The 25,262-nt window shown below is 48.1% G+C and overlaps 1 protein-coding gene and 1 long non-coding RNA gene across 3 annotated transcripts in view; one reads left to right on the forward strand and one right to left on the reverse strand.

Moving 5' to 3' along the window:
• The window catches only part of LOC137337888 (uncharacterized), a 79,187-nt gene extending 58,152 nt beyond the window's left edge, over positions 1 to 21,035 (forward strand). For both annotated transcript variants that reach the window (XR_010966611.1, XR_010966612.1), the window contains exon 3: positions 20,788 to 21,035. This is a non-coding gene — a long non-coding RNA (uncharacterized lncRNA). The remainder of the gene's footprint in view (positions 1 to 20,787) is intronic.
• pxdc1b (PX domain containing 1b) overlaps positions 20,342 to 25,262 on the reverse strand; it is a 65,845-nt gene continuing 60,924 nt past the window's right edge. The window contains exon 5 of the mRNA XM_068001772.1: positions 20,342 to 21,464. Within this exon, the coding sequence (XP_067857873.1) occupies positions 21,350 to 21,464 (115 nt within the window). The 3' untranslated portion in view covers positions 20,342 to 21,349. The remainder of the gene's footprint in view (positions 21,465 to 25,262) is intronic.

Here is a 25,262-nt window from a genome sequence, read left to right on the forward strand (position 1 = left end):
CAAGTGCTGCTTGATAGCACTGTCAATGACACTTTCCATCACTTTGCTGATGATTGAGAGTAGACTGATGGGGCGGTAATTGGCCGGATTGGATTTGTCCTGCTTTTTGTGGACAGGACATACCTGGGCAATTTTCCACATTGTCGGGTAGATGCCAGTGTTTTAGCTGTACTGGAAAAGTTTGGCTAGAGGCACGACTAGTTCTGGAGCACAAGTCTTCAGCACTACAGCCGGGATGTTGTCGGGGCCCATAGCCTTTGCTGTATCCAGTGCACTCAGCCGTTTCCTGATATCACGTGGAGTGAATCAAATTGGTTGAAGGCTGGCTTCTGTGATGGTGGGGTTATCGGGAGGAGGCCGAGATGGATCATCCAGTCAGCACTTCTGGCTGAAGATGGTTGCAAATGCTTCAGCCTTGTCTTTTGCACTCACGTGCTGGACTCTGCCGTCATTGAGGATGGGGATGTTTACCGAGCCTCCTCCTCCCGTTAGTTGTTTAATTGTCCATCACCCTTCACGACTGGATGTGGCAGGACTGCAGAGCTTTGATCTGATTCGTTGGTTGTGGGATCACTTAGCTCTCTCTATAGCATGTTGCTTCCACTGTTTAGCATGCATGTAGTCCTGAGTTGTAGCTTCACCAGGTTGGCACCTCAATTTTATGTATGCCTGATGCTGCTCCTGGCATGCTCTTCTACACTCCTCATTGAACCAGGGTCGATCTCCTGGCTTGTTGGTAATGGTAGAGTGAGGGATATGCCGGGCCATGAGGTTACAGATTGTGCTGGAATACAATTCTGCTGCTGCTGATGGCCTACAGCACCTCATGGATGCCCAGTTTTGAGCTGCTAGATCTGTTCTGAATCTATCCCATTTAGCACAGTGATAGTGCCACACAACACAATGTCCCCAGTGTGAAGACGGGACTTTGTCTCCACAAGGACTATGCGATGGTCACTCCTACCAATACTGTCATGGACAGATGCATCTGCGACAGGTAGATTGGTGAGGATGAGGTCAAGTAGGTTTTTCCCTCGTGTTGTTTCTCTCACACCTGCCGCAGGCCCAGTCTGGCAGCTGTGTCCTTCAGGACTCGGCCAACATGATCTCTCATCGTCAGAAAAGTAGACCAAATGATATCAATGAGGTCAGTGATGTCAGTGAGGCCCTACGTCATGGTTGTCTATAACTAGTTGTTAAACCTGATGAAGCTGAAAAAGATAGCTCTCACCAATCTGGCACTCCAGACCTTCATGGCATCAGTCATGGAAGAAGCACAGGCTGCCCTTAAGGCCTCTGTTATAAGGGCCTCCACTGGAGATGTCCCAGGAACTGCCACATGCTCCAGTGATGTAAGAGCATCCGAAAACAAGACAGGTTCCACATGTACACTCTACCTCACCATCACCTCCCTCGACCCCTCCACTGTCTCTGATTTGTCACATTGCTTGTCCGACATCCAGTACTGGATAAGCAAAAATTTCATCCAACTAAATATTGGGAAGACCGAAGCCATTGTCTTTGGTCCCCGCCACAAACTCCGTTCCCAAGCAACCGACTCTAACCCTCTTTCTGACCACTGAATGAGGCTGAACCAGACTGTTCACAACCTTGAAGTCCTATTTGATCCTGAGATGAGCTTTCGACCACATATCCGCTCCATCACCAAGACTGTCGACTTCCACCTCTGTAACATCGCCCGTCTCTGCCCCGCCTCAGCTCATCTGCTGCTGAAACCCTCATCCATGCCTTGTTACCTCTAGACTCCTGGCCGACCACCCATCTTCCACCCTCCATAAACTTGAGCTCATCCAAAACTCTGCTGCTCGTATCCTGACTCACACCAAGTCCCGTTCACCCCTCACCCTTGTGCTCGCTGATCTACATTAGCTCCCGGTCCGGGAACGCCTCAATTTTAAAATTCTCATCCTTGTTTTCAAATCCCTCCATGGCATCACCCCTCCCTATCTCTGTAACCTCCTTCAGACCTACAACCCTCCGAGATCTCTGCACTCCTCCAATTCTGGCCTCTTGCACATCCCCGATTTTAATCGCTCCACCATTGGCATCTGTGCCTTCAGCTGCCTAGGCCCTAAGCTCTGGAATTCCCTCCCTAATCCTCTCCACCTTTCTACCTCTCTCTCCTCCTTTAACATGCTTCTTGACACCTATCTCTTTGATCGAGCGTTCGATCACCTGTCCTAATATCTCCTTATGTGGCTCAGTATCAAATTTTCTTTGGAAATTGCTCCCGTGTAACACCTTGGGACGTTTTACTATGTTGAAGGTGCTTTATAAATGCAAGTTGATATTGTTGTTGCTAAAGTACTCCCCCATCCCAGCTGCCGTCAGCTCACCACCTGACCTGGTCCTATGTCTGCACCAACGCCATGATGCTCTGCAAACATGGCTCTCTTAAAAAGACCTGTGAGATCTAAATGCCTTATCTCTTCAGCCACGTGGTGGTGCCCCTAGTCCGCAATGTCTTTTTCCTCATGTGTCACCAGCAGCTGCTCCTGCTGTCTGGTGGTCTGTGTATCACTCAATGCAGTCCACTCTGGCTCACTTTCTCACTCCCCTGGGGTGGATGTGTCTGAACTGGTGGTTGGGAAGGATAGATTGAGTGATGTTGCATGCTGTAAAGTGCTGGCAGCATCAGATGCAGTGGGGCCTGTGCCTTTTACCTCTGATGCTTCTATAGGAGGGAAAAGGTTAGAATAGTTTCCTGCAGAGTGTAGCACACATCAATTTCAGTAGGACTGAAATGAGGGTTTCAGGATATTGTTCACAATTACTGCTAGGTATAATAGGATGAGAAAGCAGAATGTCATCATGAAGCCACAGCTTCCACATACACTTCTCCTTCCCCATCTCCGGCCTCCCCAGGATTTGGATCACTTCCTCCTCAAAGGGAGCGAGAGGTTGGTGGTTTAGGCATCCGCCACCTGTCAGAGCACTCTCCCAGCTGTCTTGTCCCTGAAAAAGGGCAAAATTACCATTGGTTTCTATGTCATGCAGTAATACAGCATGAGGCCCATAATGGGTGTGATGATACTGCATGCAACAGGCAATTACATGCCATGGTGTGAAAGCATGTAAAAATGTGAGTGAAGGAGCACTTGCAGGTGGATCTTGGTTGTGTAAAGGGCATTGATGGTAAGCAATTCAAGCACTTTAACACAGTGTGATAGGATGGTCATTTTAAATGGCAGACATGATTCATACAGTGTATTCCTGGTAGGTATGGCTGTCTCCTCTCACTTTAGCTGATCTTGTAAGGTTATTAAACTTTTAGGAACATAGGAACAGGAGTAGGCCATTTAGCCCCTCGAGCCTGTTCCGCCATTCAATGACATCGGGCTCGATTTTCGGGTGAAAGAGCGGGTGCGTTGGGGGCAGGGGAGGGCTCCGAAAATCGCAGAAATCCCGAGCAGGTTCGGAGCCCGGCTCCAACTCGCAGACTTCCGGGTTCCTCATTGATGCATCCCAGTGCGCGCGTGCCTCCCGAATGCAGGAGTCCCAACGGCAATTAAAGCTGGCGGGATGATAATTTACATAGTTGTTGAGCTCGTTGAAGTACTTGAACCACTTGATTGTCTCCACATTTTGGCAGGGGTGCGACTTTGAAGCATCCTCAGTGTGTTTCCTGTGCTGTGGGTAACACTCCCTGTTGCAACAGTCGTGTTTCAGCCAGCAGCCAGTGGGAGGTGGGGAGAAAACATAATTTATTGCAGCAGGGCACTCTGTCACTTCAGACAAAGTTTTGGCTGCAAGACCTTTGTGTTTTCACTCAAAATTCTCACTTTCCACCCAAAATTCTGCTGTTCAAACATATTTAACTACTTTGCGGACCACCTCAAACTCACACCGTCAGGATGGAGGGAAACCCCATGGCTGCATTCACCACTATATCCGAGGACGAGCAACATCACCAGCCTCGCCAGGCATGGCGTCCACCTCCGTCACATGGAGCTCCACAACACAGTGCTGTGCCACAGGCATCTGCACAATAGCATGGAGGGCAACAACAGAGAGAGTGATGTCACAGGAGGCACTACCCTCGCCACAGGGTCTACAGACCGAGGCTCAGCTTCCTGGACCTCCCTGAGGAGCAGTGCATACATAGGCTCAGAGTCAGTCGGCAGGTAGTCGCAGACATCTGCAGCCTCCTTCATGCCGAGCTGCTCCCAGCTGGGCCGAGCAGCATCTTCTTACCTGTCGCTGTCAAAGTCACCACCGCCCTCAACTTCTTCCAGGGTGCCACCGGAGACATTGCCGGGGTCTCTCAGTCGTCTGCACACAAGTGCATAAGGCAGGTCACCGACGGCTTGTTTCGCAGGGCCTCGCAATACTTTAACTTCCCCAAGGATGACCTCAGCCTGATGGAGAGGGCAGTGGGATTCCATGCTGTGTCTGGCTTCCCACGGGTGCAGGGTGCAATCGATTGCACCCACATAGCAATACGAGCACCTCCACACGAGCCAGGACTGTTCATCAACAGGAAGGGCTATCACTCCATCAACACTCAGCTCGTTTGTGACCACCGCAAAAGATTCCTTCACGTGTACGCCAGATCCCTGGCAGCTGCCAAGATTCCTTCATCCTCCGGGAATCCAACATCCCGCCCCTCTTCCACGCACCGAACACACTTAACGGCTGGCTCCTCGGGGACAAGGGATACCCCCTGCACATGTGGCTCATGACATCTCTGAGGAACCCCATCACCGAGCAACAGTGTCGATATAACGACAGCCACATCACCCCCATGTCTACAATTGAGCATGATATAGGGCTGCTCAAGATGCGCTTTAGGTGTCTTGAGCAGCCCTGGGCACAACAGGGCACAACAGAGAGGGGTGCCGCTTGAGGAGGCTCCATCCACATCTGCCACCCACATTGAGGAGGAGGAGGTGGAGGAGAGGCTGAGGAGGAGCAGGATCAACCCATGGGCAGAACAACGGCTCACCTGGCTGCTCGTGAGACCAGGGAGTCACTGATATGTGAACGGTTCTCCTAACATCAGACAGTGTGAAGAGTCCAGTCCTCACACCACCTGGAAAGAACAGCGCCCACACCAGCCCCCCCACCCCTCCCTGCACAAAACAGACTTGTAACTATATGTACACCCATTGTAGAGTGACCCAATGGGTGGCATCAGGTGTCAGCATTTATGGTGAACCTCATGAAAGGGCCTTATTACAGAAGCCGGTCAAGAATGGCCAAGACGTGGCAGTAGTGGTGACAATAATAATATTTAATGTGAGTTTAACAAAAAGCTAATATAAATAAAAAACATGACCAACCGCCGAACACCCTTGTGCAACCCCTTCGTGCTCACAAAACATTCACCTTATGCTTACGACTACTTCTACGTGGTGCATCCCCTGTGGCTGCAGCAGAGGTAGTGGCAGGTTGCTCTTGTTCATGCCCTGACAGATTAGATGCTTTGGGCCTACGTCCTCTGGGTTCTGGAGCCCGTGAGGACCCCTCCACAGACTGCTCCACCTGCACCTGTGCAGGGGCAGACTCGGCCACCTGGAGAGGAGGCAACATTGCGGGTACTATTTGAGAGGGGGGCAACAGGTGAGAGGTGGGAGCACTTTGAGTGGCGACCCCACTTCCATGCCCCTTTTCGCCATCATCCCTCCCCTGGGCCAGGCCTACACCACTCCTACCACTGTGCTGGACAAGATTTGGAGGACATGTGTGAAGCCTTGTAAGGCTAGTGCTAGTGTATCTGCCTGCCTGTTTAAGGCGGCAGAATGTTGTTCACCCTGAGTCCGAATGGCCATTGTCAGGGCCTGGATGGACTCATTTGTGAGCCGTGCTTGAAGCTCAAGGGAGGCTAGCCTTCTCTCCATAGCAGACATTTCCACACTTACCCGTGACACTATCTCAGAGACGCCCGCATGTCCCTGTGACAGTATCTCAGAGATTCCCTCCCATACCTGTGCCACTATTCCACTGATGCAGGAGTTGGACTCCTCCATCCTCTGTGTGATTGTGGAGAGTGCGCGTGGCACCTGTTCCAGCACCTCGCAAATGTGCTGCTGCCCCTCGATCATTCTCCTTTTAAAGGATGGCCCCCAGGGTTCAGCATCTGTGTCTAGCTGAGCAGAGCCTGGAGAAGAGTGCTCCCTCTGACGTGGACTCTCCACAGCTGCCCCTGTCACCAGTGTCTGCTTGTGCTCACATGTGTGTGGTGACTCACCATGTGCGACCCCAACTAACTGAGGACTGGGACCCACCAAAGTGTGAGTATCTGCGCTGGTGAATGGCTCATTCACATATGATGGTGCACCCTCAGAGGCCGGCAGGTCCTCTGAGGAATCGGCCTCTGCCGTCACAGCGGTCGCTGAAGGCCCAGTAAGAGAACACAAGGCAATATTAAGCATGATCACAGATGTGTCATGTTGCAATGAACATACAGAGGTGCTGAAGATGGCAGGCATGTTAACATCAATTCATATTGCGTGTGCTGAATGTTAAAGTTAAGTCACCAGACGTTTGTCGGGTGCCAGTCTTGGCGTTCCCGACGGACAGGCACTCGAGGATTCTGCTGAGCTCCAGCGCCTCCTTCTCCGTATCTGTGAGGATGACGATTTGATGCGGCCCCCCTCCGGTCCTCGCTGACAGCCTGTGATGCGGGTGCGCAGTCCGCCCACTGCGCAGCTTTCGGACGGCAAACCCGGAAGCCACATTAAGTGGCTCCAATTGACCCGCAATCAAGTGGAAAACGGACATTTTATTGGGCGGGTTACCCAGGCGCCCAAACACCCCCCCCCCCCTCCCCCGCTGCCATCCTGCCTCCACGCTAATATCGGGGCCATCATGTCTGATCTGTGACCTAACTCCATTTACCCGCCTTAGCTCCAGATCCCTAATACCCTTGGTTAACAAAAATCTATCAATCTCAGATTTAAAATTAACAATTGAGCTAATATCAACTGCTGTTTGCGGAAGAGAGTTCCAAACTTCTACCACACTTTGCATTTAGAAGTGTTTCCTAGTCACTCCTGAAAGTCCTGGCTCTAATTTTTTGTTCTGCTGAGTGTCTATGCATGTGGTCGTCAGGTTCAGTGCCCTAGCCATATCCTTCTATTACGCCTGGACAGCTTTCCTTAGGGGCCTGCATTGCTCAGTGCCAAAACAGAGCCTCCCTCCTCCATCTGATGTCCTCTAGCAGCACTTCCACATTGTTTGCTCTTTTAAACTGCTCCAAAACCTTAAATCTTACAGCAGCATTCTATTCCTTGCTCCCAACTGGCAAGCTCCCAATGAGAGGCATTCCCAATGCCTGGAATTCACCAGAAATATTAAAATGAGGCTGCCCCTGGGAATTACGTCAGTGCCCGTGCACATGTGTTAGGTTGACGTAATTCGCTTTCCAACTCAATTCAGCGGGGGTCAGAAAATCTGGGTTCATGTGTCAAATACGGATCTGTGTTTAACCATTTAATATGGGTCCATATTTAATGTAAATGTCTAGTCAAGAACACAAATGATATGAGTAAGTATAGACTCTCAGCCGACACTGACGGCAACAATGTGATGAATGTTAAAAAAAAACTAATTATGGAATACAAAAAGCTCAGTTAGAACCAAATGTCACTATTCCCTCTAAGGGCTGAAGTAATTACCCCAGAAATATGACTCAACAGCCATTAAATTTGGCAAATTGGTCTCATCTTGTGAGACTAACCTTTCCCAAGCCTACATGATCCTGTAAATCTGTCCACTATGGTCCATTTACAATTTAATAGTTTTTTCCCTCCAATTTTCAGCTCTCTTGAAGCAGTTAACTCACACTAAGCATCCCTCCTGCACCTTGCCTGGTTGACTATTATTCAGGTGCAAGTCTAACTGGGGTGTGGGCAGGCTATTTCAGCATGGGAGATATCACAGCCGAGCCCAGCCCTACCCTCACCTGATGTCCACATAAATACTTGCAAGCAGCAGCGATTAAATAATGATCAGGAGTGGGAACCCTGACTAATTTTTCCTTTCCCTGGTCCAGAGGTGCAAAGGTGACTTGTAATCACCATCGAACATTCAAGTTAAGATCAGTTAACTCGCCACAGATCAAAGATAAGAACGTAAGAACATAAGAAATAGGAGCAGGAGTAGTCCAATCTGCCCTTCGAGCCTGCTCCGCCATTCAATAAGATCATAGCTGATCTGATCCTAACCTCAAATCTAAATTCATGTCCAATTTCCTGCCCGCTGCCCGTAACCCCTAATTCCCTTTACTTCTAGGAAACTGTCTATTTTTGTTTTAAATTTATTCAATGATGTAGCTTCCACAGCTTCCTGGGGCAGCAAATTCCACAGACCTACTACCCTCTGGGTGAAGAAGTTTCTCCTCATCTCAGTTTTGAAAGAGCGGCCCCTTATTCTAAGATTATGCCCCCTAGTTCTAGTTTCACCCATCCTTGGGAACATCCTCACCGCATCCACCCGATCAAGCCCCTTCACAATCTTATATGTTTCAATAAGATCGCCTCTCATTCTTCTGAACTCCAATGAGTAGAGTCCCAATCTACTCAACCTCTCCTCATATGTCCACACCCTCATCCCCGGGATTAACCGAGTACTGCCTCGAGAGCAAGTATGTCTTTTCTTAAGTATGGACACCAAAACTGTATGCAGTATTCCAGGTGCGGTCTCACTGCAGCAATACCTCCCTGTTTTTATATTCTATCCCCCTAGCAATAAATGCCAACATTCCGTTGGCCTTCTTGATCACCTGCTGCACCTGCATACTAACTTTTTGATTTTCTTGCACTACCTGGAACCTTCTTAATCTGTGTAGCTAATATCACGGATCATGGAATTCAGTAACAGTTTTTTAGCTATCAGTGACTGCCATTTTGTTGATGAATTTGAAGCTGGAAGTTACACAATTTATCTTCCAGCAGCCAGATTCCAGGGTTAGATAGAATATAGTATTCTGATATGTCAGAAATCCAAGCTATCACTTCACCCCAAAATGGATAAGCTGAGGGACCTCTCATGAGAGATGCACTGGAAATACAGCAAGGTGCCAACACATCCAATAAGCCTACTGTTTTGCATAGACTAATAAGTGGTGATATCAGGCTAAGCCCAAAGCCACCAGAACATCTACAAGTAACACATTAAAAAAAAAGTGGCACTAAGAAAAAAAAGGTAGCCTGCCCAAACTAAAAATCAATAACTGGTTAATTCAAATAACAATGATCATTTTACATCAATAATATGTTCTATCCCCTGCAGTGCCCATCGAGTCCCAGGCCCATTTGATGTAAATGTACTAGAGGAGGAATGTAACATTCTTAATTGTATCAGATGCATGAATGTGTAGAAAAGGCCCTCCAGCATAACCCTTCTTGGCTGAATGGAAGCTCACTGATTTTGTGGATCAAGCAATGGATCTCAAACTCTGGTAACTAGATAATTAAATGGCCTGGAAATTCCTTGTGGGTCACTGTGCTGACAGAAGTCCAATGGGACAGGACTTCTACCCTTCAGTCTGCCCTGATGGTGAACCAACCGAAATCCCAGGGACAGGTTCATCAGCATAAAAATGGTGGGTGCTTGTGCTCCTTGGATGTCCACCCCAAGGGAGGGTCTGTAATTTCAGAGAGGGAGGGCATGGGCCAGTATAGCTGAACTGGCCGAAGAACAAATTTCTCTTCCTGAGTTGTTTGGTTTAATTGGCTCTTTCCTGAGATTGATTAATTTCTTTTTCAAAAAATATACTTTATTCATAAAAATTTGCAGCGATACATGCAATACAGTTGTCATATCACATTCCAAACGTACACAATACAGATTTTACAATTTGCAGGTTACATCAGGTACAGTTCAATGAACACATTGTACATAATTACAGTTCATGACACTCTAGGGTGCCTCATTGCATTACACTCAATACAGATTATTGATTACAGATTCATTACAGGTATATTACAGAATCATTACAGGTACATTATAGCAATTTGAATTTTACATTCTGCCCGGTGGTTTTTCCCTGACTGCAGCCCCTCGGTATACAATGGCGGGAAGGCTCTGAATGGTTGCCTTTCCCCACAGAGCCTTTGCGGCGGCCGCACCCAGCCTCAGTGTGTCCCTGAGCACGTAGTCCTGGATCTTGGAATGTGCCAGTCTGCAACACTCGGTCAAGGACAGCTCCTTGCACTGGAAGACCAGCAAGTTTCAGGCAGACCAAAGGGCGTCTTTCACCAGTTGATGGTCTTCCAGCAGCAGTTGATGTCCGTCTCTGATGCTCGGGACGAACCTGGACAGATACCACTGCATCTCTCTCCAGGCCTTCTTTGCAAAGGCGCATTCCAGAAGGAGATGGGTGACGGTCTCCTCGGGGACAGCGCACGGTGGCGCTGAGACTTCGTGAGTGCATGAAGGATCTGACGGGAAGGGCCCTTCTCACCACCATCCAAGCTAGGTCTTGTTGCTTGTTTGAAAGCTCTGGCGATGAGGCGTTCTGCCAAATGACATCGACAGTCTGCTCAGGGAAACATCCGACAGGATCCACCATCTCTTTTTCCCTCAGGGTCTCGAGGACGTTATGTGCGGACCATTTGCTGATCACCTTGTGGTCAAAGGTGTTTTTTTGCATAAACTTTTCGACGAAGGACAGGTGGGGCGGAACGGTCCAACTGGACGGAGCGTTCCGTGGCAGCGTGGCCAGGCCCATCCTTCTCAACACCGGGGACAGATGGAACCTCAGCACGTGGTGACACTTTGGGCTCGATTTTCGCACTCGCGGCAGGGGGGTTGCAAAAATCCGGGATTCCCGGGGCGGGTCTGAAGCCCGGCTCCAACCCGCCCACTTCCGCGTTCCCCAGTGACGCGCTGACGTGCGTGCGCAGCCCCCGCATGTGGGACTCCCGCCGGCAATTAAAGCCAGCGGGGTGCCACTTAAAGCACTTAAACAGGTACTTCAGGTCATTTACAGACCTGATTGACCTGATATTTTAGGAGGGCTGGGATTTTGAAATTAACTGAGACTGTTTCCCATACTGGGGGAAACACTCCCAGTTCAAATGGACGTGTTGCGGTCATCAGCCTGTGGCAGCTGCAAAGTTCCATTTGACAGGTGGGGCGGGGGGAGACCCTCACCCATTGCAGGAGGCCACTCTGTCACTTTGGACAAAGTTTGGCCTCCACCACCCTCCCCTTAACAATAAAATTCACAAACTTGCACACTTACCCCGGTGTCCAGACACATTTACCTACCTTGCGGACCCCCTCAAATGTACATCTTCTGGATGGGGGCTGTCGTAGCTGCAGTCATGACCTCCTCGGAGGGCGAACAGCATCACCAGCCTCACCAGCCACGCCGTCCACCTCTGACACGTGGAGCTCCACAACACAGTGCTGTGACACATCCATCTGCACAGCAGGAGGGGGGGCAACCGCAGAGAGAGATGCGTCGCAGAGGGCACTACCCTCGCCACAGGGTCTACAGACCGAGGCTTAGCTTCCTGGACCTCTCTGAGCAGCAGTGCAGATGGAGGCTCAGAGTCATTCGACATGTAGTCGTGGACATCTGCAGCCTCCTTCATGCCGAGCTGCTCCCTGCTGGCCCGAGCACCATCTTCTTACCTGTCGCTGTCGAAGTCACCACTGCCCTCAACAACTTCTCCTCCGCATCCTTCCAGGGTGCAACCGGGGACATCGCCGATGTCTCTCAGTTGTCTGCACAAAAGAGCCCTGCAAATACACCTACACCCACTCTGCAGTGACACATTTACCTACCTTGTGGACCCCCTCAAATGTGGCATCAGGTGTGGGTCTTCATTGTGATCCTCAGGAAAGGGCATTATTGCACAAACCAGACAAGATTCGCAAAGACTTGGCAGTAGTGGTGCCAATATAATATATTATGTAAGTTGATCAGAAATTAAATATAGGTAAACACCATGACAAACCCTCAAACACCCTTGTGCATCCCCTTCATGCTCACGACACGTTTGCCTTACGCTTCCTACTGCACATACGTGATGCATGCCCTGTGGCTGCAGCACAGGTAGTGGCAGGTTGAGTGAGGCTGACCGTGAAAGAGATGCATGAGAGGGTGAGTATGAGATAGAGCCATGAGATTGTATGAGGATTGGGTTGAGTGGTAGTGGCGGGATGAGTACTGGCGAGGTGAGTAAGTGCAGGTAAGATGAGGATGAGGTTTGAGTGGGTGTGAGGGGTGATGTGATAGAGTAGTGTTGGCAGTGCAGAAGGAGATGTGGGGTGGGGGCAGTGATGTGGCAGACGGAGTGTAGGGGAATGAGTAAGTGTACTCACTTCGGCTGACCTACTTAGGTGATTGAAGCGCCTCCTGCACTGTATGCAGGTGCGCGATATGTTGGTGGTGCAGGTGACCTCCTCTGCCACCTCGAGCGAGGCCTTCTTGGTGGCAGAGGCAGGCCACTTCCTCCCGCCCACCGGGGGGAAGATCTCTGTCCTCCCCCTCCTCCTCACCTCATCCAATGATACCTGGAGTGAGGCATCATTAAACCCAGGAGCAGCCTTCTCCTTGGGCTGTTCCATGCTGAAATTTTTCCTATTTTCTGCAGCATCAGTCAGTGGAGGACTGCCCCTTCATTAGAGCTCCTCCAGCTGACAGACCTTGCTGCGCATGTGCAGTCTGCCCGCCGCGCAGCTTACCAGCAGGAAACCCGGAAGACCAGGTAAGTAGCTCCAATTAGCCTGCGATTCCGTGCGGAGCACCCCGATTTCACCGGGCGCGTTACCCACGCGCCCAGTCCACCCCCCCGCTGAGAACCCGCCGCCCTGCTAATATCGAGCCCTTTGTGTTTGTGTACCGAGGGTCTACGCACAGCTTGATGCAGCCGCACACAAAGGTGGCCATCAGGATGAGGGCCACGTTGGGCACGCCTTTCCCCCCTTTCTCTGGAGATTTGTACATCGGATACAGTCCATTTTTGATTTCCAGATAAAGTGGAAAACGGCTCGGGTGACTGTCGCGGCGCAGGAGTGAGGTATGGACCAGACCTGCGCCACATACAGCAACACCAAGAGCACCTCGCACCTGATGACCAGGTTCTTGCCCACAATCGAGAGGGATCGTCGATCCCACAGTCCCAGTTTCTGCTTGACCTTGGAAATACACTCCTCCCAGTTTTTGGTGCACGCCCCGGCCCCCCCGAACCAGATCCCCAGCACCTTCAGGTAATCCGACCTGACGGTGAAGGGGACAAAGGATCGGTCAGTCCAGTTCCCAAAGAACATGGCCTCGCTCTTGCTACGATTTACCCTGGCCCCCGAGGCTAGTTCGAACTGGTCGCAGATGCTCATCAATCTGTGGACCGACAGTTGATCCAAGCAAAAGACGGCGACGTCGTCCATGTACAGGGAGGCCTTGATCTGAGTGCCTCCGCTGCCTGGGATCGTCACCCCTCTTATGCCTGCATCCCTCCTGATGGACTTGGCAAAGGGTTCGATGCAGCACATGAACAAGACGGAGGAGTGAGGACAGCCCTGCCTGACTCCAGATTTGATCGAAAAGCTTTCTGATTCACACCCGTTGATTGAAACTGCGCTACTAATGTCTGTGTAGAGCAGTTGGATCCAATTGCGGATTCCCTCTCCAAATCCCATTTTGGAGAGCATGTCCATCATGTACGTGTGGGATATTCTGTCAAAGGCCTTCTCCTGGTCCAGGCTGATCAGGCAGGTGTTCACCCCCCTGTCCTGTACGTAGGCTAAAAGAGCGCTCGAGTCGCAGTCGGACTACAGCGACTACCCCGCGTCTGACGAGGAGGGACGACAGGAGCGATGCAGCCAGGCTTCTCACCAAAAGCGTCAAAACGTCCAAGGCGACAGGGACAGGATCGACACCCCCCCATCTCCAGAACACTGGACGCGACAATGCCTCCAGCACCCTCCAGCCGTCCGGCAAGCCGGGAGCAGCGAAGTGCCCAGCGCACACCAGCTCCGGGACATTGGGAGCAGCACCACAGAGAGCGAAGAACGGCTCCGGGAAACTGGGAGCAGCAACAACGAGGAGCCCCAACCGATCGAGGATCGCACGGACTCTTCACCCGACACCACGCCACCGATGTCACCCCGGCGGAACGACGACCCCCTCTCTGAGGCAGAACAGAACTCGTACCTCAGCTCAGGGAGCGTGGAACACTTTGCACAGATCACTTGGATGCAGGGACACGGCCAAGAGCTGGAAACAGCAAACGGACTGTCGGGTGAGACTTTAAACTGTTGTTAAAATGGGTCTGAAAGTCTCATCCATTAACGTGCGTAGCGTTAAATGCACTACACGATGTGTGTTGATCTTGGACTACCTGGCCAAGGTCAAGAGCGACCTGCTGTTCTTACAGGAGTGTGGCCTGCCGCACCTCAGCAATTACCGGCAATGGTCGCAGCGGTGGGCCCACGGGCCGTCGATCTGGTCGGGAGGCAACGATTGCCGTGCCTCTGGCCTGGGGATTCTGCTGCGGGGGGGCAACTTCACCATCACCGAAGTAAAGGAGGTGGTGGGGGGTCGTCTCCTCGTAGCAGACGTAATGTACAAAAACGCTCCGCTCCGGCTGACCAACGTGTATGCCCCGGCTCTGAAGAGCGAGCGACTGGCCGTCTTCCAGCAGCTCCCTCTGCAGCTGGCGAAGTCCAGGCCGGTCGTTCTCAGCGGTGACTTCAACTGCATCATCGATGCGGCTGGACGATCCGGCAGAGCCGACAACAAACTGGACACAACATCCAAACTCCTGATGGAAGCGGTGAAAGACACCAAGCTGTGCGACGTCTTCAGCAACCCTGCAGACGGAGCGGCGCGTCAATACACCTGGTCCAGAGCAGACGGGTCCGTCCGTTCCAGGATAGACTTCCTGTTTGTGTCCCGGAAGCTCAAGGTCAGATCCACCAAGGTCATACCGGTGTTCTTCTCTGACCACTGCCTCCTCCTGGCCGACTGTCACCTACAGGACGATCAGAGAGTGGGCAGGTGGACATGGAAGCTGAACGTGAAACTGTTGACCCCGGGAAACATTGAGGAACTGAAGAGGGATTACAAAGGTTGGAGAACCGTAAAGCCCCTCTTTGATTCCCTAGTGCACTGGTGGAAAGCCATCAAAGCGAACATCAAGAGGTTCTTCATCCTCAAGGATGTTCAGAAGGCGAGAGGCAGAGGGAAACATCCCGACTCCAGAAAAACATGCAGAATCTTCTCCTGCTGCAGTCGATGGGGATCGATGTCGGGGAGGAACTCAGAGAGGTGAAGGACCAGCAAGCCTCGCTCCGAGGCCTCCAAGATCATCTTCCGGTCCAGAGTCCGCTCCATGGAGCAGGACGAGACTTGCTTGTGTTTCTTCTTCCAAAAGGTGCACAGAGAGAGCTCTGTGATCAGCAGCCTGAAGGAAGGGGACAGCTCGGTCACATCCTCATATACTGAGGATCTGCAAATCCTTTTATGCCAGACTGTACGACGCAAAGCCCACAGACAGCGCGGCCTCCCAATCCTTCTTGTCGTCTATCACGGAGATTCTAGACGACAGCAAGCGGGAGAGTCTGGATCACCCGCTAACTCTGGACGAACTGACAAAGGCTGTCCGTTCCTTCGAGAAGAGTAAGACTCCCGGAAGCGACAGCTAACCGGTGGAGTTGTACTCGGCTCTGTGGGACTGGATAGGCCCAGACCTGCTGGAAGTGTACGGGGGTATGCTTCTGGCAGGCAGCATGTCAGACTCCATGAGGAAAGGCATCATCACCCTCATCTACAAGCGGAAGGGGGAGAGGGAAGAAATCAAAAATTGGCGACCCATCTCACTACTTAACGTGGACTACAAAATCCTGTCCAAGGTCATCGCCAATCGGGTCAAGTCAGCCCTGGAGGTGGTGATCCATCCCGATCAGACCTGCGATGTACCCAGCAGGAAGATCTCTGATAGCCTGGCGCTACTCAGGGATATGATCGCCTGCCATCTCCTTTTTGGCATTCAAAAATGCCATTGTGGGCCCCACTTATGCCGAGAAACAAAATCAACAGCGGTGGTGTATTATGTAAGTACACTTTCCAGTGGCTATTGACCAAGGACAGACAACAATGGCATCCATAGAGTTACCTGTGGGCTGGACTGTGCTACCCTTTTGACCAGGTTTGCATGGTTGTGTTTGGTAGGGGGAGGGGGCAGTGTGATGGGAGAAATTAAGGAGGGGAGAATTACACAGGCACATTATTCAAATGACTGGTCTCCATGGGATTTCTGATACTGTACCAGTAACAAATCTTACAGCAAAAAATGCTAATACTTATCCCAAGCAACATTAGCTCAACCACATTTAAAGCTAAGGAGAAAAAACACAGGTGCATTGAAGCCTGTGACATAGCTAACTCTATTATAAGGACTTGATGAAAATCTGTATTAGATTTTTATATACAGACAGTGGTAAGTCTATAGTAATAAATAATGTACCTTGAAAATGACCTTCAGTCTGAAGAGCCTCATCTGATTCCAACCTGCCTTCTCACCAAAAAATCAAATTTAATTATGAGCTGTGGAAACTGTAATATCCTAAGATTTGAGTGAGACTTAATTCTGTTGAAATCCTAATTTATAAAATGTATTAGGGAAAGAAAAGAAGTTCCTAACGGATATTGATTTAACATATTGTCTGCACTAGGTGTGCAGAGACTAATTGATTTTGTCTAGGAGAATTCTAAGGCTCAAATTCTTCAGCGCACCAGTCTTATAGGGGTAATTGGAATGGTTACCATGACAAATTGGTAGCAGTACTTTTCATCCTCCTTGGGACTATAAAAATTCTCATATACCAGAGCACACATCTGCAGAAAATGTTAGTCACTGGCTGCAATTTATTCATCTGTTTGTACCCAATGGAGGAATATTCTACACACTGTTCTCCTTTTTCAGAACTTTTATGCACCTCCATCGAGATTTATACACAGAATGTCCAAAGGCAACTAATGTAATATATTTATAATGTGTAGCAATTGTGTTATGTGTGACAGACTAAACAGAAATCCCATGGAGACCAGTCAGACTAAACAGAACACATATCACAATTGCTACACATTATAACTATATTACATTAGTTGCCTTTGGTGTATAAGCATTATATAACACTGGTGGTCACTAGAAATTGTTATTTATGCCACAGTCATAGTTTTTATTGTAGGAAAGATATTTTAAATTGGCGATAAAGCCATTTTAAAAATCTTTTTCAGGCAAATTAATTTTGCCAGATGGGCAGAGTTCTTGATTGATTGGTGGAGCACTGGTGTCAGTGATTGGTGGAGAGCTGGTGTCAGCGACTGGTGGAGAGCTGGTGTCAGCGATTGGTGGAGAGCTGGTCTCAGTGATTGGTGTAAATGTTTGGTGGAGTGGTGATGTCAGTGATTGGTGGAGTGATGTCAGTGATTGGTGATGTCAGTGATTGGTGGAGAGTGGTGTCAGTGATTGGTGGATTGGTGAAGTCAGTGATTGGTGGAGAGCTGGTGTCAGTGATTGGTGGAGAGCTGGTGTCAGTGATTGGTGATGTCAGTGATTGGTGATGTCAGTGATTGGTGGAGAGCTGGTGTCAGTGATTGGTGGAGAGCTGGTTTCAGTGATTGGTGATGTCAGTGATTGGTGGAGTGGTGATGTCAGTGATTGGTGGAGAGCTGGTGTCAGTGATTGGTGATGTCAGTGATTGGTGGAGTGGTGATGTCAGTGATTGGTGGCATGCTGTTATCAATGATTGGAGGAGTGGTTCCTGCTGCAACTCACCAGCCAATGACTCCTGTTGCAAAGTGTGCATCTGTGGACGTAAAACGATGACAGGATCAGGTTTAGCTGCAATGGCCTCTGTGGTTAACAGTCTGACAACATCCACAGTCAGGATTTACCATAAAGACCAACTGTTTGTCAGGGATATTGTAGAGCAGCTGACATGTAGGTTTGTACCCCAGCAAGGTGTCAACATTGGAATATAAGAACAGGAATAGGCCATTCAGCCCCTTGAGCCTGTTCCACCATTCAATTAGATCATGGCTGATGTGTATCTTAACTCCATCTACCCTCCCCCCCCCCCACTTGGTTCTGTAATCCTTAATACCCTTGCCTAACAATCTCAGTTTTGAAATTTTTAATTGACCTCGCCTCAACAGCTTTTGGGGGAAGAGAGTTCCAGATTTCCACTACCCTTTGTGTGAAGAAATGCTTTCTGACATCACCCCTCAATGGCCTAGCTCTAATTTTAAGGTTATACCTCATTATTCTGAACTCTCCCACCAGAGGAAATAGTTTCTCTTATTCAACCCTATCAAATCCTTTAATCATCTTAAACACTTCAATTGGATCACGTCTTAATCTTCTCTAGTCAAGGGAATACAAGCCTGGTGTATGCAACCTGTCCTCATAATTTAAATCTTTTAGCCCGGTATTATTCTGGTGAATCTGGTCTGCACCCTCTCCAAGCCAATATATCCTTCCTGAGGTTCAGTGCCCAGAACTAAATGCAGTACTCTAAATGGAACATCTTCAGGAAAGAAGAAAACTGTCAAAAATTAAAACCTGTGGGGCTTCAAATACTGAGAATGTGCCTGCGATGGATGTATCTGCCTTGGGGAAGAGATGTTGCAGCCTTAGGCTGATTAAAGCAATAACCATTTGAAGGTCACAGCAGCTCTGTGAAAGAGTTAGAGGGCCTAGATGGTAAAAGATGAGTGTAAAGAGAAAGCAATTATTTTTTTCCCTTGTGTCTTCCATTTGTTTTGTAACGACTTCATGCCTTGCACCTATGGAAATGGAAATTCTCTATATATAGTGCAAGGCCAATAATGATGAAGCAACTCCTTCATAATTGTGAAAGCATTATTCAATGAATGATTTAACCGCGTAACCTGCAAACTTCAAAGTAGGTTGTGACATAGGTCATAAGTTGAAAACTCTTCAGATTTAAACAGTTCTTGTGCCAATTATTCTGTTTATAGCACAGAACTGTAAGGAAGCATTGATGATGTCAACCATACAATTAACTTTCTAAATATACAGATAGATATAAATATATATAGTCATTTCCCTGGAGACAGACTGGTTACTAACCTCATTTAGTGATGCTGGTAAGAGTCCAGTGGTTGTTAGGGAATGTTACCTAGCTTGAACGGTAAAGGCCTATAATGCAGGACACCACCATGGTTGAAAAGAGCAGGAGACAAGCTAAGTCAAGGGATAGTGGTTAGGTTTTAAAAGAGTGTAGACAATAGAAAGAAGGGAAACTAATGGAGGTAAGGAGTTCCATGGTTTAGAGGTTTTGGGAAAGAATTAAGTAATTCCAGGTCTTTCTGTATTCAGAAATTCCATTGCACACTTGGAGGACGATTTGAATGTCTGAAAGTCCAAATTGTTATCTCGCACATGTATATGAACACCTGTATCGGTAGCAATGGATGATGTTCAGGAACCACTTTAAGAAGATGCTTCAACTCTGATCAAGAGACACGATAGAGGTTGTCAATGTCTTTGACAATCTGAAATGACATTGTTTTCAGAGTTGTGCAAGAATTGCACAATCTCACTGGTGTGATCTGTTCCTGGTCTCTTTATCTGTTTTCACTCTCCCATCTCTGTATCGTTCAACAACCTACATGAACCAGTAGGTCTTTTCCTGTCCGTCATTTTTCATATGTTCGCAACCACCATGAGGCAGTTCTTCTCCATAACCAACTATTAGGGACTCTGTGAGGGCATTGCACATTTTCTCTCTCCTCTCCATAAGGCAGTGACTCCTGCTGGTGTACGTCTCCTCAGCCCTCCAGTCACTCACTCTAGCAGCTCCCTTTCATTTGTGAGCCTAGACTGTGAGCGTCGGCACGCTGTTCAAATATGGGGGGCCTCACTGAATTGTGTCCTCATCCAACACCCAGGCACAAAATTCCCAGCAGTGGTCACTGGATAATAATCAGGAGCAGGAATCGAGGCTGATATTTCCCTTTCTCCAATCCAGGAGCACTGCGGCAGTTACAGCATTACCACCCAGCTGAGATCAGCTCCCCCGGGGATTGAACCAACTAGGGAATGGACCTACCTGATCTGTAAGGTTTACGTGCACACCAGGCTTTTGCTCCTTCTCAGGGATGGGAGGAATAGCTACACTCCACTCAGCTTTGCTGCTGTACCGCGCTCCCCCCTAACAGCTCAGCTGAGATTATTGTCGGGAGATCACCTCCATGAATCCGCTTCTCCACTCCACCCTAACTGTGCCAGCTGGCTGCCCAGATTTAGTTCCAATCTTATAGTCAGTACAAGTAGATTCATCTTATAACTATATTTATTCATAATTCTGAAATAAATAGCAGCCATAAGGTTAGTACACTGATTAAAATATCATTTAATTGATTAATACTGTTTCCAATAAAATACATTTGAAGATACACTGTATAAAACAATCTAGACTTTAATAATTTACTATTTACATAAGCCAAAAATAGTAAGTTAGTACATATTTGTTTAAAAGGCGCTTGCACAAGAGAACCTGTGACTGTGCACTCTATACAGAAGCAGCAAGGTGCAGAAACAGCCTCGTAGCCTGGGTGCCGTATCAAAACATCAATAGCTCCAGCCCTTGATTTCCATTAGCATCTTCTGTTGCTGATGCTGCCTCCGTGAATACTGATAGGTATTTTTGTGTTGGCTTCACAACAAAAGCTTTAATAGAGTGCGTTAAAAACCAGCAGGGGACATGGTGAGAGATTCCTCCAAGTGCTGAAACAATGTTAGTTGAGATAATTACTTTTCTCATTTACTGTTCCATCAGGAATGGAAACCAGTCTCACAGATCATCCAGGCCCCTACGCTGACATAGAATCCTTCCCAGATCCAGCTGTGGTTCTCTCAAACAGGAAACACATCCACAGAAGTTAATATTGTGGTTCAGAACAAATCTCTACTAGTTCTTCAAAGTTATTGGATCGGACCTGTTTTTTTCAAGGTGGTCTTTTTAAGACTAAATGCTTATCATGGTGATTATTACATTTTTTTAATGAAGTAAATGTCTTGTGCTTTTCCGACATAACTTTGTTGTGTGGATTTCTGGTATTGTTTGAATTAGACAAAAGCAACCAAGACCACGGGGCCTCCTTTGTCAGAGTAGCTTTTCACATGTCACTTGCTTCTTCTTCTGTAAACATTAAGTGAGAATCTGAAATAGAATTGTTGCTGTATTCAAGTATCCTTCACAAATTGGACCAGCCTGCTGAAAGAGGTGTCAAAGGTCAACATTCATGCTCCAATTGATGTTTGGCTGTGAGGAAAGAGAGGATAGAAAGAATGGGACAGGGGAAAAGTCAACCTTTAATTAAATATGCCTTGTGTTAGAATCACTCCAAGATATCCGTTTCAAAAGGAACTAGTTGATAGTACGATAAGTTTGTAACGTAGGCGCTGGGATCATTGTTCTCGGCTTCTTCAGAAAACTCACTTCCATTTTCAAATCTGCAAGAAAGCAAGTTTCAGTCAGTGGGGTCAGTGTGGACTGAAAGCATGTGACATGCATACAAAACACACACATCAGCTAAATAACGAAGCCTCCAGAGCATGCCGAAGGACATGTTGCAATCAAACCACAGCAGTTATTTGTTTCACAGAAAGAATTCTTGTTTGTTAATGAGCATTTTCTTTCTTTTCTGGTAAAGACTTTATCACTGCACTTACGTAACAACAGTGACTGAACTTTAAAGTAATTTATTGTATGGGAAGCATTTAAGGACTGAGAAATGGGGATAAGGGGCCATATAAATGCGAGTTATTTTGTTCTTTCTTAATCATTCTCAAGTTATCTTCTTCCCCACCTGCCACCCCTCCCCACCTTAAACTTTTCAGATTTCCATGCCTCTGGATCTACCTCTTACCTCTGCAATTCATGAGTCAGGCACAACAGCAATCCAGTAATAATCCCTCCCCCGCACCCAAAATAAGGAAGTGCCTTGTCTCCACTCAGTTCCTTCCCACACTACCATGACCAGAAGTAACTCAGTATTGGGTGGAGAAAATGATGCATGTGATCTCACATCCCATACTGCTGTGCATTACAGCTCCAACGTTTTGCGCAACCCCACCCATTAATGAAGATTTATAAAATAATTCTGTAATTTCCAAAACTGCACGTTTAATTCAACAAAAAGTGACAGCCACTGGGGTGAATTTAACAAATAGAAGCTTCAAGCACAAGGTTTCATGCGGTGGAAATTCATATCAGCATTTCTGCCACAGAGGTCAGCACATCCCAGGAGACTCCATGGCACCTCGAGGGTAAGGTGGCCACTCTTCATCACGTGTAAGTAAGCCTATAAAGTGTCTTTCAAATTCATACTCATATGCGCTATTCCTCATACAGACATCCTCCTCCCTTCTCTTTCCACACTTTCATACTTCTACGGTCAAATAGTCACAGCAGCCTTAGGTTTTTTATATTGAGAAACCAAGGTGAAAGGCTAAGGCCCATAGTGCAGGCATCACCAAGGCTGAAAAGAATAATAGAGGTGAGATAAATCAGACTTAGTGGTTAGATGACTTAAACCTTGGATTTTAAGAGCCTTAAGTCTGAAAGAGGAAGGAAAGACTGAGGGAGGTAAGGAGTTCCACAGTTTTGAGATCCTGAGAAAGGATGCTTAAAAGTCGCTGTAATGAGTCTTGAATTTAACACAGTGAGAATGTAGGTAGGAGGACGTGTGTGCAGTTTGGTGTATTAGGAGCTGCTGGAAGAAAGAACAGAGGAAAGTTCAGAGGAGAACTGGCTAGTATTGATAAAATGAAGACAAGAAAGGTTGCTAGGAAGAGAGGTTGGAGCCGAGAGGTGAGAGAGCGATTGCCTGTCGGATAAGATTTTTTTCTTTTATCCTGTCGAGGAGTGCTAGAGAAATGTGAGAAGGTATAGCAGCAATAAAATAGTGTTAAACAGACTTGGCCTTTGTAGGGGTTAAGAGTATCCATGCATAGGACGCTTTACACAGTCTTCATCTGGAATTATTCCTTCAATCACAGCCTCACATGCATGCAGCCTACTAAAAGCCTCACATGGTATGTAATTACTTACATAATGCACCTGTCATCACCCCCACTCTGGTCTGTAGGCTGGTACCTGGGTTTGACTACATCTCTTGGAACAACAGGGCATGCTCACATTTTGCATTCTTTTCAAAGTAGAGGACCACTCAAAGCATCAGAGAGAGATTGGCCACAGAGAGACCCCCAACCTCTGCCGTGTCACTTTGGAGCTCCAGAGGAGGCAGGAAACAGAGAGAGTCAAAGACAGGGAGTCGGAGAGCAGGGGTCAGCTGCAGGTTCATCGTGACATTCTGCTTCTCACCGTATCATCCTCTGGTATTGCACATTAACCATCAGCAAACTAAATCATGAAAGTCATATGTGAACTGTAATCCTCAGCAACCCACTTTAACCTCTCTCCTTGCTCTCCTCTCTCTCCTCTAGATGTACCAGATAAAGGAGAAGCAGAGGAGGAGGAAGAGCTATCAGATCCATCTGCATTCGGTAAACCAGCACTTCATTACACTCTCTCTCTGCCAAGCACCAGCTCTGAGACATCTCCCCAGGGGGCATGTAATGAGGAGTCTGGCTCCCAGATCTTACTTTTAAAAGGATGCTCGATCAGCATGAAACAAACCTGCAGGCAGTGGGGATGGTCTCTCAGAAGATGGCAGGTCAACTGGAGGACTCCACTATATGTACCTGCGGCACCCTGATAAATGGCTTTGCAGCACTGCAGTCAAGCTTGCAGCTCAGGCTGATCTGCAGCAGAGGCCCCAAGACAAAGGCACCAAGGGCAGTCTCTACCTCTGCAATGGATGCTCAGACTGCTGTCAAAGAGGCCTGGGGAACCAGACTGAAGAAGTCTGTCCCTTCTGGCTTCCAAGTGACAGGGGCTGGGATACAAACAAGTATCTCTCAAGCTTCACGGTTGTCCAGTGGATGAACTGATTTGCTCTAGTCAGCCATGCCTCAGTGACCCACTGTGACCTCTTTAGATTTGTGAGGCTGGCAGAAATGGGAGCTCCACAGCAGAAGACACAGAGGTAGATGGTAAAGAAACTGTCAGCAGTAAAGAAACAAATACATGATCACGTCAGCAGAGATGTAAGTTTTCTGTGAATCCTTTTAAAGCAGTGACTGGGCCCTTTAAATCAACTTCTGTCTTTTCTTAGTGCCTAGCAACAATGGAAACCCATTTATACCGGTCTGATGGGCACTCAGTGTAGATGAGGCAGTAATGACAGAAAATGGTACTTACGATGTCACCAAGACATTACTGTCTCATTTAAATACTTCCAGCATTGACTGGAAATGGCAGTGAATAATTGGATGGGCGCAAAAATTGGGAGTAAATGAGGCAGTGTGGTATGGTGATATCCTGCGTCCCCTTTTCTGCTGCAAGAATAATGCCCAAAAATTGAGCAGTAAAAGAGATAAATTCAAGCTTTCGTCTCCACCTTCATTTGCTTCAGACACACAGCATGTCGCCAGGGGCCGAGCAGATGGATTGAACAGACTCACTTATTGTCACTTGTGTTTATATAACATATTTCATGGATTGACAAGTTGGATGAGTTGGCAGCCCATCTGTCAGCAGAAAGTGCTGCATTTCTACTCATGCAGCATGTTCTTGTTTCACTTACATTACTAACTTCAGAAGGGTCTTCTCTCAGCACGTAATATTCATTACTCCCCTGCGTCTCAACGATGGCTCAGCCAGTTTCTCCAATGGATGGCTCAGCATGGATCAGGAAGATCCCAGGTTTGAACCCTGACTTATGCTGAAAACGCTGCTCTCAGTCAGAGTGGCAGTAGGGATGCTACAATTGGCCTCAGTGCCCCTCCGTTGAGGAAGTGCACGCATCTGGATGTCAGTTGAGGACAGGATTGAGTTCAGCTGTGATGCCCCGCACAGTCTGATAGCCTACTGACATTCACTGTCAAGGCCTATTCATGAATAATGGCCACGTGGGCAAGACACTGGAGGACCACTGGCACCGTCCAACCATTCCTAAGCAATTCCTTGCCTTTTTTTCACATTCCTTTACTCCTGCAGGTGCGGACTCGTCTCACAGTGTTGCTTCTCCAGCAGTCCTCCAGTGCTTTGCCCAAGGGGCCATCCTTCAAATGTCAGTCCAGAAATAAAGGTTGCAAAATCCCTGAGAGCTGCTCCCGCTCTGCTGGCATTACTTCACCGGAGGTGCGGACGAAATTCCATTTACATGCGTAAATGGGGCCACACTT

This window comes from Heptranchias perlo, chromosome 2 (assembly GCF_035084215.1).
Source record: "Heptranchias perlo isolate sHepPer1 chromosome 2, sHepPer1.hap1, whole genome shotgun sequence".
NCBI classification, from domain to species: Eukaryota; Metazoa; Chordata; class Chondrichthyes; order Hexanchiformes; family Hexanchidae; genus Heptranchias; species Heptranchias perlo.